The sequence below is a fragment of the Leptodactylus fuscus genome, chromosome 8, assembly GCF_031893055.1.
Source record: "Leptodactylus fuscus isolate aLepFus1 chromosome 8, aLepFus1.hap2, whole genome shotgun sequence".
Classification (NCBI taxonomy): Eukaryota; Metazoa; Chordata; class Amphibia; order Anura; family Leptodactylidae; genus Leptodactylus; species Leptodactylus fuscus.
Window position 1 is genome coordinate 97,068,009 of NC_134272.1, and position 14,784 is coordinate 97,082,792.

The following is a 14,784-nucleotide window of genomic DNA, read 5'->3' on the forward strand; positions in this document are numbered from 1 at the left end:
GGTAACATCCTGTGCCCAGCAGGGGGCGCCATCCTGTGCCCAGCCCCACCTGGGGATCTCCTACTATATTTAGTTGTATTCTGCTAAAATTGTGAAAAATTTCAAAATGCAAATTGAGTGTGAACACGGCCCAATATGAGCCATATCTCTGCCACCAATTAGTGCCTGCGACTACCCTATACAGTGTGCCTTGTAGATACCTTATATACTCGGCGCTGCTCTATAGATGCCTTACCTACTCGGCGCCGCTCTATAGATGACGCCTTACCTACTCGGCGCCGCTCTATAGATGACGCCTTACCTACTCGGCGCCGCTCTATAGATGACGCCTTACCTACTCGGCGCCGCTCTATAGATGACGCCTTACCTACTCGGCGCCGCTCTATAGATGACGCCTTACCTACTCTGCGCCGCTCTATAGATGACGCCTTACCTACTCGGCGCCGCTCTATAGATGACGCCTTACCTACTCTGCGCCGCTCTATAGATGACGCCTTACCTACTCGGCGCCGCTCTATAGATGACGCCTTACCTACTCTGCGCCGCTCTATAGATGACGCCTTACCTACTCGGCGCCGCTCTATAGATGACGCCTTACCTACTCGGCGCCGCTCTATAGATGACGCCTTACCTACTCGGCGCCGCTCTATAGATGACGCCTTACCTACTCGGCGCCGCTCTATAGATGACGCCTTACCTACTCGGCGCCGCTCTATAGATGACGCCTTACCTACTCGGCGCCGCTCTATAGATGACGCCTTACCTACTCGGCGCCGCTCTATAGATGACGCCTTACCTACTCGGCGCCGCTCTATAGATGACGCCTTACCTACTCGGCGCCGCTCTATAGATGACGCCTTACCTACTCGGCGCCGCTCTATAGATGACGCCTTACCTACACGGCGCCGCTCTATAGATGACGCCTTACCTACTCGGCGCCGCTCTATAGATGACTCACTTACTCGGCGCCGCTCTATAGATGACGCCTTACCTACTCGGCGCCGCTCTATAGATGACGCCTTACCTACTCGGCGCCGCTCTATAGATGACGCCTTACCTACTCGGCGCCGCTCTATAGATGACGCCTTACCTATTCGGCACCGCTCTATAGATGATGCCTTACCTACTCGGCGATGCCTATAGATCTGTGTGGTGGGAGGAGCCTGGTTTTCATTGCACATTAAACCTATAATATACTTTCACTATGGTAGTAATGGAATCCACTTTATGATGGGGGAGGGGCTGGAGGCGGGGACTGTGCGCAGGGTCACTTGGAGGCGGGGTCAGATCGGGACAGATATCACCATAGAAGGAATCTGCGGGAGATTTTATTGAGTTCCAATGAAATGAAACATCATGGATGGTAATAAAACGCCTCCTTCTCCTGCCGCGAGTGCCGCGCTCTGATTGGCTGCGCTGGAGAACACAAACTGTGCCTGGTGTCCGTGGTTGTTAGTCCTGAGGCCGATCATTGCTTTACATCACTTTCTGAGAGATGACATCAGCGGACTGGAGCGAGGTGCAGAGGCCGTCACCAGATCAGGCTCCGTCCACATCTGTCTCCAGGATCCTACATGTGAACAAAACCAAAGCTTGATGCAGGTGTAGTGTAATGGCGGCTGATCAGCAGGGCCCCAACATCTGGATTCTCGCTCCTCATGACCTGTCAGTATGGAGGGTGTGCACCCCGGATGACTGATCACGGGGAGCCTGTCAGTATGGAGGGTGCGCACCCCGGATGACTGATCACGGGGAGCCTGTCAGTATGGAGGGTGCGCACCCCGGATGACTGATCACGGGGAGCCTGTCAGTATGGAGGGTGCGCACCCCGGATGACTGATCACGGGGAGCCTGTCAGTATGGAGGGTGCGCACCCCGGATGACTGATCACGGGGAGCCTGTCAGTATGGAGGGTGCGCACCCCGGATGACTGATCACGGGGAGCCTGTCAGTATGGAGGGTGCGCACCCCGGATGACTGATCACGGGGAGCCTGTCAGTATGGAGGGTGCGCACCCCGGATGACTGATCACGGGGAGCCTGTCAGTATGGAGGGTGCGCACCCCGGATGACTGATCACGGGGAGCCTGTCAGTATGGAGGGTGCGCACCCCGGATGACTGATCACGGGGAGCCTGTCAGTATGGAGGGTGCGCACCCGGATGACTGATCACGGGGAGCCTGTCAGTATGGAGGGTGCGCACCCCGGATGACTGATCACGGGGAGCCTGTCAGTATGGAGGGTGCGCACCCCGGATGACTGATCACGGGGAGCCTGTCAGTATGGAGGGTGCATCACCCAGCACCACTGCTACAGAAGGAGAACAGAGATATTAACCCTTCACATGACGGCCAGCAGTCCCGGGACCCAGACACACACGATGAGGTTATTGCTGATAGCAGAACAACGGCGCCAGGTAATTGATGTTGATCACAGTTCACACCTGCAGATAATTTCTACTTGAAGAGCAATCTTCTGCTTTACCCAGCACTGACCTGAATTCCATCTTGTACTCCAGTCACAACCAGAGCTGCAGTCACTATTCTGCCGTTACATCACGTCCTGTGCTCCAGTCACATCCAGAGCTGCCGTCACTATTCTGCCGTTACATCACGTCCTGTGCTCCAGTCACATCCAGAGCTGCCGTCACTATTCTGCCGTTACATCACGTCCTGTGCTCCAGTCACATCCAGAGCTGCAGTCACTAATCTGCCGTTACATCACGTCCTGTGCTCCAGTCACATCCAGAGCTGCCGTCACTAATCTGCCGTTACATCACGTCCTGTGCTCCAGTCACATCCAGAGCTGCCGTCACTATTCTGCCGTTACATCACGTCCTGTGCTCCAGTCACATCCAGAGCTGCCGTCACTATTCTGCCGTTACATCACGTCCTGTGCTCCAGTCACATCCAGAGCTGCCGTCACTATTCTGCCGTTACATCAGTCCTGTGCTCCAGTCACATCCAGAGCTGCCGTCACTATTCTGCCGTTACATCACGTCCTGTGCTCCAGTCACATCCAGAGCTGCAGTCACTATTCTGCCGTTACATCACGTCCTGTGCTCCAGTCACATCCAGAGCTGCAGTCACTATTCTGCCGTTACATCACGTCCTGTGCTCCAGTCACATCCAGAGCTGCAGTCACTATTCTGCCGTTACATCACGTCCTGTGCTCCAGTCACATCCAGAGCTGCCGTCACTATTCTGCCGTTACATCACGTCCTGTGCTCCAGTCACAGCCAGAGCTGCCGTCACTATTCTGCCGTTACATCACGTCCTGTGCTCCAGTCACATCCAGAGCTGCCGTCACTATTCTGCCGTTACATCACGTCCTGTGCTCCAGTCACATCCAGAGCTGCAGTCACTATTCTGCCGTTACATCACGTCCTGTGCTCCAGTCACATCCAGAGCTGCAGTCACTATTCTGCCGTTACATCACGTCCTGTGCTCCAGTCACATCCAGAGCTGCAGTCACTATTCTGCCGTTACATCACGTCCTGTGCTCCAGTCACATCCAGAGCTGCAGTCACTATTCTGCCGTTACATCACGTCCTGTGCTCCAGTCACATCCAGAGCTGCCGTCACTATTCTGCCGTTACATCACGTCCTGTGCTCCAGTCACAGCCAGAGCTGCCGTCACTATTCTGCCGTTACATCACGTCCTGTGCTCCAGTCACAGCCAGAGCTGCCGTCACTATTCTGCCGTTACATCACGTCCTGTGCTCCAGTCACAGCCAGAGCTGCCGTCACTATTCTGCCGTTACATCACGTCCTGTGCTCCAGTCACAGCCAGAGCTGCAGTCACTATTCTGCCGTTACATCACGTCCTGTGCTCCAGTCACATCCAGAGCTGCAGTCACTATTCTGCCGTTACATCACGTCCTGTGCTCCAGTCACATCCAGAGCTGCCGTCACTATTCTGCCGTTACATCACGTCCTGTGCTCCAGTCACATCCAGAGCTGCCGTCACTATTCTGCCGTTACATCACGTCCTGTGCTCCAGTCACATCCAGAGCTGCCGTCACTATTCTGCCGTTACATCACGTCCTGTGCTCCAGTCACATCCAGAGCTGCCGTCACTATTCTGCCGTTACATCACGTCCTGTGCTCCAGTCACATCCAGAGCTGCCGTCACTAATCTGCCGTTACATCACGTCCTGTGCTCCAGTCACATCCAGAGCTGCCGTCACTATTCTGCCGTTACATCACGTCCTGTGCTCCAGTCACATCCAGAGCTGCCGTCACTATTCTGCCGTTACATCACGTCCTGTGCTCCAGTCACATCCAGAGCTGCCGTCACTATTCTGCCGTTACATCACGTCCTGTGCTCCAGTCACATCCAGAGCTGCCGTCACTATTCTGCCGTTACATCACGTCCTGTGCTCCAGTCACATCCAGAGCTGCCGTCACTATTCTGCCGTTACATCACGTCCTGTGCTCCAGTCACATCCAGAGCTGCCGTCACTATTCTGCCGTTACATCACGTCCTGTGCTCCAGTCACATCCAGAGCTGCCGTCACTAATCTGCCGTTACATCACGTCCTGTGCTCCAGTCACATCCAGAGCTGCCGTCACTAATCTGCCGTTACATCACGTCCTGTGCTCCAGTCACATCCAGAGCTGCAGTCACTATTCTGCCGTTACATCACGTCCTGTGCTCCAGTCACATCCAGAGCTGCAGTCACTATTCTGCCGTTACATCACGTCCTGTGCTCCAGTCACATCCAGAGCTGCAGTCACTATTCTGCCGTTACATCACGTCCTGTGCTCCAGTCACAGCCAGAGCTGCCGTCACTAATCTGCCGTTACATCACGTCCTGTGCTCCAGTCACATCCAGAGCTGCAGTCACTATTCTGCCGTTACATCACGTCCTGTGCTCCAGTCACATCCAGAGCTGCAGTCACTATTCTGCCGTTACATCACGTCCTGTGCTCCAGTCACATCCAGAGCTGCAGTCACTATTCTGCCGTTACATCACGTCCTGTGCTCCAGTCACATCCAGAGCTGCAGTCACTATTCTGCCGTTACATCACGTCCTGTGCTCCAGTCACATCCAGAGCTGCCGTCACTATTCTGCCGTTACATCAGTCCTGTGCTCCAGTCACATCCAGAGCTGCCGTCACTATTCTGCCGTTACATCACGTCCTGTGCTCCAGTCACATCCAGAGCTGCAGTCACTATTCTGCCGTTACATCACGTCCTGTGCTCCAGTCACATCCAGAGCTGCAGTCACTATTCTGCCGTTACATCACGTCCTGTGCTCCAGTCACATCCAGAGCTGCAGTCACTATTCTGCCGTTACATCACGTCCTGTGCTCCAGTCACACGCAGAGCTGCAGTCACTATTCTGCCGTTACATCACGTCCTGTGCTCCAGTCACAGCCAGAGCTGCCGTCACTATTCTGCCGTTACATCACGTCCTGTGCTCCAGTCACAGCCAGAGCTGCCGTCACTATTCTGCCGTTACATCACGTCCTGTGCTCCAGTCACATCCAGAGCTGCAGTCACTATTCTGCCGTTACATCAGTCCTGTGCTCCAGTCACATCCAGAGCTGCCGTCACTATTCTGCCGTTACATCACGTCCTGTGCTCCAGTCACACGCAGAGCTGCAGTCACTATTCTGCCGTTACATCAGTCCTGTGCTCCAGTCACATCCAGAGCTGCCGTCACTATTCTGCCGTTACATCACGTCCTGTGCTCCAGTCACACGCAGAGCTGCAGTCACTATTCTGCCGTTACATCACGTCCTGTGCTCCAGTCACATCCAGAGCTGCCGTCACTATTCTGCCGTTACATCACGTCCTGTGCTCCAGTCACATCCAGAGCTGCCGTCACTATTCTGCCGTTACATCACGTCCTGTGCTCCAGTCACATCCAGAGCTGCAGTCACTATTCTGCCGTTACATCACGTCCTGTGCTCCAGTCACATCCAGAGCTGCCGTCATTAATCTGTCGTTACGTGGGCGGGGCCTGTGGGGTGGGCAGTCCTAGCAGGGAATCATCACTACACTATCTTATACTCCACTCACTGTCAGAGCTGTAGTATAAACAACAGCTTTGTGTGTGACTGGAGTACAAATCACTATGTAAGTAGAATTGTGGCTGCAGCTTTGTGTGTGACTGGAGTAGACATACAGTGACGCAGGATCGGGGCGGGGGAGGGGTTTGGTCTCTTTTCTTTCTTTAATTTCTGTTTCAGACGAGTCGATAACAAAAGTGAAAAAAAATCTAAATCCCATTTTTGGAGTCAATAAAATAAATTCCTCTGCAGGTCAGTTTGTGTCTCCTGGGAGGGCGATAGGACGTGGGCGGCGCCATGTGTACGGGGGAGGGGCCTCCTGAGGCTTCACAGGTCAGACCCCTGCCGCAGTAACTCCGCCCACAGCACAGGGGGTCAGAATCCCGGATTGGTGCGGCGTCACTCCACGCTCTCCGGGATCTCCCGCTCGTCCACGATCAGGGTGTGGATGATTCCCTCTCTGCGTTTGCCGCTGCTCACGGCCTTTATGCAGCAGTCGTGGTCCCCGATTGTGAAGTGCGTCTCGGTGCCGTCATCTACAAACTCCCCCTGCAGAGAGGAAGACGAGAGTCAGGGCAGATAACAGCGAGGCAACAGCACAGCCCAGAGAGGACTCCGGCTCAGCTACAAGACACTCATGCTTTACACTGCAGCTCTGCTCCATTATCTGACAGGTCTGAGGTTGTCGGCACCTAATCACATGATATGGCAGAATTAGCGCTCACTTACCGCAGTCTCCAGCTTCTTCCCGTTGCACCAGACGTCCATTGTGTCCTTCTCTGAAACAATCAGGTCAGAAGACACATCAGAGACCCCAAGATGATGGAGGAGACCCCGGCAATATCCGCACCGACCCCGTGTGAGGCTACAGGTCTCTATATGCAAAGGTACATTCTGTATGTAGTGAGTTCCCCTAGTGGTGACTGTATAATCTGTATGTAGGGAGCTCCCCCTAGTGGTGACTGTATAATCTGTATGTAGTGAGCTCCCCCTAGTGGTGACTGTATATACTGTATGTAGTGAGCTCCCTCTAGTGGTGACTGTATAATCTGTATGTAGTGAGCTCCCTCTAGTGGTGACTGTATAATCTGTATGTAGTGCGCTCCCCCTAGTGGTGACTGTATAATCTGTATGTAGTGAGCTCCCCCTAGTGGTGACTGTATAATCTGTATGTAGTGAGCTCCCTCTAGTGGTGACTGTATAAACTGTATGTAGGGAGCTCCCCCTAGGGGTGACTGTATAATCTGTATGTAGTGCGCTCCCCCTAGTGGTGACTGTATAATCTGTATGTAGTGAGCTCCCCCTAGTGGTGACTGTATAATCTGTATGTAGTGAGCTCCCTCTAGTGGTGACTGTATAATCTGTATGTAGTGAGCTCCCTCTAGTGGTGACTGTATAATCTGTATGTAGTGAGTTCCCCTAGTGGTGACTGTATAATCTGTATGTAGGGAGCTCCCCCTAGTGGTGACTGTATAATCTGTATGTAGTGAGCTCCCCCTAGTGGTGACTGTATAATCTGTATGTAGTGAGCTCCCTCTAGTGGTGACTGTATAATCTGTATGTAGTGAGCTCCCTCTAGTGGTGACTGTATAATCTGTATGTAGTGAGCTCCCCCTAGTGGTGACTGTATAATCTGTATGTAGTGAGCTCCCCCTAGTGGTGACTGTATAATCTGTATGTAGTGAGCTCCCCCTAGTGGTGACTGTATAATCTGTATGTAGTGAGCTCCCTCTAGTGGTGACTGTATAATCTGTATGTAGTGAGCTCCCTCTAGTGGTGACTGTATAATCTGTATGTAGTGAGCTCCCCCTAGTGGTGACTGTATAATCTGTATGTTGTGAGCTCCCCCTAGTGGTGACTGTATAATTTGTATGTAGTGAGCTCCCCCTAGTGGTGACTGTATAATCTGTATGTAGTGAGCTCCTCCTAGTGGTGACTGTATAATCTGTATGTAGTGAGCTCCTCCTAGTGGTGACTGTATAATCTGTATGTAGTGAGCTCCCCCTAGTGGTGACTGTATATACTGTATGTAGTGAGCTCCCCCTAGTGGTGACTGTATAATCTGTATGTAGTGAGCTCCTCCTAGTGGTGACTGTATAATCTGTATGTAGTGAGCTCCCCCTAGTGGTGACTGTATAATCTGTATGTAGTGAGCTCCCCCTAGTGGTGACTGTATATACTGTATGTAGTGAGCTCCCCCTAGGGGTGACTGTATAATCTGTATGTAGTGAGCTCCCCCTAGTGGTGACTGTATAATCTGTATGTAGTGAGCTCCTCCTAATGGTGACTGTATAATCTGTATGTAGTGAGCTCCCCCTAGTGGTGACTGTATATACTGTATGTAGTGAGCTCCCCCTAGGGGTGACTGTATAATCTGTATGTAGTGAGCTCCCCCTAGTGGTGACTGTATAATATGTATGTAGTGAGCTCCCCCTAGTGGTGACTGTATAATCTGTATGTAGTGAGCTCCTCCTAGTGGTGACTGTATAATCTGTATGTAGTGAGCTCCTCCTAGTGGTGACTGTATAATCTGTATGTAGTGAGCTCCCCCTAGTGGTGACTGTATAATCTGTATGTAGTGAGCTCCTCCTAGTGGTGACTGTATAATCTGTATGTAGTGAGCGCCCCCTAGTGGTGACTGTATAATCTGTATGTAGTGAGCTCCCCCTAGTGGTGACTGTATAATCTGTATGTAGTGAGCTCCCCCTAGTGGTGACTGTATAATCTGTATGTAGTGAGCTCCCCCTAGTGGTGACTGTACAATCTGTATGTAGTGAGCTCCCCCTAGTGGTGACTGTATAATCTGTATGTAGTGAGCTCCCCCTAGTGGTGACTGTATAATCTGTATGTAGTGAGCTCCCCCTAGTGGTGACTGTATAATCTGTATGTAGTGAGCTCCTCCTAGTGGTGACTGTATAATCTGTATGTAGTGAGCTCCTCCTAGTGGTGACTGTATAATCTGTATGTAGTGAGCTCCCCCTAGTGGTGACTGTATAATCTGTATGTAGTGAGCTCCCCCTAGTGGTGACTGTATAATCTGTATGTAGTGAGCTCCTCCTAGTGGTGACTGTATAATCTGTATGTAGTGAGCTCCCCCTAGTGGTGACTGTATAATCTGTATGTAGTGAGCTCCTCCTAGTGGTGACTGTATAATCTGTATGTAGTGAGCGCCCCCTAGTGGTGACTGTATAATCTGTATGTAGTGAGCTCCCCCTAGTGGTGACTGTATAATCTGTATGTAGTGAGCGCCCCCTAGTGGTGACTGTATAATCTGTATGTTGTGAGCTCCCCCTAGTGGTGACTGTATAATCTGTATGTAGTGAGCTCCCCCTAGTGGTGATTGGAGGCTGGGTCTGTGCTGGGTATTTGGAGCTCTGTGTCAGAATGCCAGTCCCACCTCAGTCCTTACCCAGCACCACCCGGCAGTCCTCTCCATCCACGTGTAGTACCCAGGTGTTTGTGGTCTTGGATCGGTTCTCCATGTACTTCTTCAGGCTTTTGCCGTTTACTTCCAGGGTGTATTCATACGCAAATCCACTCACTGCGTCAATGTTAATGGTGGCTTTGGTCTGTGAGGCGCCGACGGGAAACGTCTCCTTCCCAACCAGTTTAAACATCCAGTCCTTCCGGATGATTTCCTGACCGTAGGGACAGGAGCAAGTGATCAAGATGTGACCGAGCCCAATTCAGACACTGCAACTGCCCCATCATGTAGTGCAAATACCCCCGTCATACCAGGCATGCATGTGTAAAGTCTCCTCCCTTACATAATATAGCCGTGTACTCGTTACATCCTGTGTTACACTCCAATCACCTCCAGAGCTGCACCTCGCTGTTCCACTAGGGGCTTGTACAGATACTATATGGACCCCATGCACAGTCAGAGCTCTCCGGGCAGGTGCACTTACCTTCCCATCCACATACACCACACGTTTCCCGGACGTCGTTCCATGTTCAAATTCAATCTTATGGACGCCGTCGCTAAGTGCGACCTCCCAGACAGCCACAAGGTCGGTCATCTTCTCTAGGTGGCCGTAACGAGATCTGCAGGTAGTGAGGGGGAGGGGAGAGGATGATGGGATTACACAGTAATCTGGATTAGTTCAGGTGAGGAAAAAGGAACAATCCCATCCTACTCTACAGGACAACTAGTGGCAGGGGGAGGGGAGGAGGCCACGCCTCCTGGGGATCACTACGTTACCTGACTTCATCCTCGTACACAGTGACCTCACCACGAGCTGCCGCCATGATACTGATCCCACTGGCAGCAAGAAGAGAGAGAAAGCGACAAAGGTTCATATACATCCAAGAAGGAGGTGACGTATATCATCACCTATTATCTGTACGCCTGTAGCCTCTGCACCACCACCTATAGCACTGTACGCCTGTAGCCTCTGCACCACCACCTATAGCACTGTAAGCCTGTAGCCTCTGCACCACCACCTATAGCACTGTACGCCTGTAGCCTCTGCACCACCACCTATAGCACTGTAAGCCTGTAGCCTCTGCACCACCACCTATAGCACTGTACGCCTCCAGCCTCTGCACCACCACCTATAGCACTGTAAGCCTCCAGCCTCTGCACCACCACCTATAGCACTGTACGCCTGTAGCCTCTGCACCACCACCTAGAGCACTGTACGCCTGTATCGTCTGCACCACCACCTATAGCACTGTACGCCTGTAGCCTCTGCACCACCACAATCCATCACCTCCGGTGTGACTGAATTCCTCAAGGACTGTACTCCTGTAGTCTCTCCCACCATCTATAGGACTGGACGCCTGTAATCTCTCCCACCATCTACAGGACTGGACGCCTGTAATCTCTCCCACCATCTGTAGGGATGTACACCTGTAATCTCTCCCACCATCTATAGGACTGGACGCCTGTAATCTCTCCCACCATCTATAGGACTGGATGCCTGTAATCTCTCCCACCATCTATAGGACTGGACGCCTGTAGTCTCTCCCACCATCTATAGGACTGGACGCCAGTAGTCTCTCCCACCATCTATAGGACTGGACGCCTGTAATCTCTCCCACCTTCTATAGGACTGGACGCCTGTAGTCTCTCCCACCATCTATAGGACTGGATGCCTATAATCTCTCCCACCATCTATAGGACTGGACGCCTGTAATCTCTCCCACCTTCTATAGGACTGGACGCCTGTAATCTCTCCCACCTTCTATAGGACTGGACGCCTGTAGTCTGTCCCACCATCTGTAGGACTGGACGCCAGTAGTCTCTCCCACCATCTATAGGACTGGACGCCTGTAATCTCTCCCACCTTCTATAGGACTGGACGCCTGTAATCTCTCCCACCATCTATAGGACTGGACGCCTGTAGTCTCTCCCAACCTCTAAAGGGATGGATGACTGTAATCTCTACCACCCGCTATAGGACTGGACGCCTGTAATCTCTCCCACCATCTACAGGACTGGACGCCTGTAGTCTCTCCCACCATCTGTAGGGATGTACAGCTGTAATCTCTCCCACCATCTATAGGACTGGACGCCTGTAATCTCTCCCACCATCTATAGGACTGGATGCCTGTAATCTCTCCCACCATCTATAGGACTGGACGCCTGTAGTCTCTCCCACCATCTATAGGACTGGACGCCAGTAGTCTCTCCCACCATCTATAGGACTGGACGCCTGTAATCTCTCCCACCTTCTATAGGACTGGACGCCTGTAGTCTCTCCCACCATCTATAGGACTGGACGCCTATAATCTCTCCCACCATCTATAGGACTGGACGCCTGTAATCTCTCCCACCTTCTATAGGACTGGACGCCTGTAATCTCTCCCACCTTCTATAGGACTGGACGCCTGTAGTCTGTCCCACCATCTGTAGGACTGGACGCCAGTAGTCTCTCCCACCATCTATAGGACTGGACGCCTGTAATCTCTCCCACCTTCTATAGGACTGGACGCCTGTAATCTCTCCCACCATCTATAGGACTGGACGCCTGTAGTCTCTCCCAACCTCTATAGGGATGGATGACTGTAATCTCTACCACCCGCTATAGGACTGGACGCCTGTAATCTCTCCCACCATCTATAGGACTGGACGCCTGTAATCTCTCCCACCAGCTATAGGACTGGACGCCTGTAGTCTCTCCCACCATATGTAGGACTGGACGCCTGTAGTCTCTCCCACCATCTATAGGACTGGACGCCTGTAATGTCTCCCAGCATCTATAGGACTGGACGCCTGTAGCCTCTTACACCATCTATAGGACTGGACGCCTGTAGTCTCTCCCACCATCTATAGGACTGGACGCCTGTAGTCTCTCCCACCATCTATAGGACTGGACGCCTGTAATCTCTCCTACCATCTATAGGACTGGACGCCTGTAGTCTCTCCCACCATCTATAGGACTGGACGCCTGTAATCTCTCCCACCATCTGTAGGACTGGACGCCTGTAGTCTCTCCCACCATCTATAGGACTGGACGCCTGTAGTCTCTCCCACCATCTATAGGACTGGACGCCTGTAATCTCTCCCACCATCTATAGGACTGGACGCCTGTAGTCTCTCCCAACCTCTATAGGGATGGATGACTGTAATCTCTACCAACCGCTATAGGACTGGACGCCTGTAATCTCTCCCACCATCTATAGGACTGGACGCCTGTAATCTCTCCCACCAGCTATAGGACTGGACGCCTGTAGTCTCTCCCACCATATGTAGGACTGGACGCCTGTAGTCTCTCCCACCATCTATAGGACTGGACGCCTGTAATGTCTCCCAGCATCTATAGGACTGGACGCCTGTAGCCTCTTACACCATCTATAGGACTGGACGCCTGTAGTCTCTCCCACCATCTATAGGACTGGACGCCTGTAGTCTCTCCCACCATCTATAGGACTGGACGCCTGTAGTCTCTCCCACCATCTATAGGACTGGACGCCTGTAATCTCTCCCACCATCTATAGGACTGGACGCCTGTAATCTCTCCCACCAGCTATAGGACTGGACGCCTGTAGTCTCTCCCACCATATGTAGGACTGGACGCCTGTAGTCTCTCCCACCATATGTAGGACTGGACGCTTGTAGTCTCTCCCACCATCTATAGGACTGGACGCCTGTAATGTCTCCCAGCATCTATAGGAATCTACGCCTGTAGCATCTTACACCATCTATAGGACTGGACGCCTGTAGTCTCTCCCACCATCTATAGGACTGGACGCCTGTAGTCTCTCCCACCATCTATAGGACTGGACGCCTGTAGTCTCTCCCACCATCTATAGGACTGGACGCCTGTAGTCTCTCCCACCATCTATAGGACTGGACGCCTGTAGTCTCTCCCACCATCTATAGGACTGGACGCCTGTAATGTCTCCCAGCATCTATAGGACTGGACGCCTGTAGCCTCTTACACCATCTATAGGACTGGACGCCTGTAGTCTCTCCCACCATCTATAGGACTGGACGCCTGTAGTCTCTCCCACCATCTATAGGACTGGACGCCTGTAGTCTCTCCCACCATCTATAGGACTGGACGCCTGTAATCTCTCCCACCATCTATAGGACTGGACGCCTGTAATCTCTCCCACCAGCTATAGGACTGGACGCCTGTAGTCTCTCCCACCATATGTAGGACTGGACGCCTGTAGTCTCTCCCACCATATGTAGGACTGGACGCTTGTAGTCTCTCCCACCATCTATAGGACTGGACGCCTGTAATGTCTCCCAGCATCTATAGGAATCTACGCCTGTAGCATCTTACACCATCTATAGGACTGGACGCCTGTAGTCTCTCCCACCATCTATAGGACTGGACGCCTGTAGTCTCTCCCACCATCTATAGGACTGGACGCCTGTAGTCTCTCCCACCATCTATAGGACTGGACGCCTGTAGTCTCTCCCACCATCTATAGGACTGGACGCCTGTAGTCTCTCCCACCATCTATAGGACTGGACGCCTGTAATCTCTCCCACCATCTATAGGACTGGACGCCTGTAGTCTCTCCCACCATCTATAGGACTGGACGCCTGTAATCTCTCCCACCATCTGTAGGACTGGACGCCTGTAGTCTCTCCCACCATCTATAGGACTGGACGCCTGTAGTCTCTCCCACCATCTATAGGACTGGACGCCTGTAATCTCTCCCACCATCTATAGGACTGGACGCCTGTAGTCTCTCCCACCATCTGTAGGACTGGACGCCTGTAATCTCTCCCACCATCTATAAGACTGGACGCCTGTAATCTCTCCCACCATCTGTAGGACTGGACGCCTGTAATCTCTCCCACCATCTGTAGGACTGGACGCCTGTAGTCTCTCCCACCATCTGTAGGACTGGACGCCTGTAATCTCTCCCACCATCTGTAGGACTGGACGCCTGTAATCTCTCCCACCATCTGTAGGACTGGACGCCTGTAGTCTCTCCCACCATCTGTAGGACTGGACGCCTGTAGTCTCTCCCACCATCTGTAGGACTGGACGCCTGTAATCTCTCCTACCATCTGTAGGACTGGACGCCTGTAATCTCTCCCACCATCTATAGGACTGGACGCCTGTAATCTCTCCCACCATCTATAGGACTGGACGCCTGTAATCTCTCCCACCCTCTATAGGACTGGACGCCTGTAGTCTCTCCCACCATATGTAGGACTGGACGCCTGTAGTCTCTCCCACCATCTATAGGACTGGACGCCTGTAGTCTCTCCCACCATCTATAGGACTGGACGCCTGTAATCTCTCCCACCATCTGTAGGACTGGACGCCAGTAGTCTCTCCCACCATCTATAGGAC

At 52.4% G+C, this 14,784-nt stretch overlaps 1 protein-coding gene across 4 annotated transcripts in view; it reads right to left on the bottom strand.

Moving 5' to 3' along the window:
* Positions 1 to 5,847: 5,847 nt before the first annotated feature.
* FAIM (Fas apoptotic inhibitory molecule) overlaps positions 5,848 to 14,784 on the bottom strand; it is a 57,442-nt gene continuing 48,505 nt past the window's right edge. For 2 of the 4 annotated variants that reach the window (XM_075285906.1, XM_075285905.1), the window contains exons 2-6: positions 10,221 to 10,271; positions 9,928 to 10,063; positions 9,429 to 9,657; positions 6,749 to 6,798; positions 5,848 to 6,568 (exon numbers count right to left, since the gene is read on the bottom strand). In XM_075285906.1, coding sequence (XP_075142007.1) covers positions 6,419 to 6,568; positions 6,749 to 6,798; positions 9,429 to 9,657; positions 9,928 to 10,063; positions 10,221 to 10,267 — 612 coding nt within the window. In that variant the 5' untranslated portion in view covers positions 10,268 to 10,271 and the 3' untranslated portion in view covers positions 5,848 to 6,418. The remainder of the gene's footprint in view (positions 6,569 to 6,748; positions 6,799 to 9,428; positions 9,658 to 9,927; positions 10,064 to 10,220; positions 10,272 to 14,784) is intronic. The other 2 variants (XM_075285908.1, XM_075285907.1) reach the window with 1 other exon arrangement.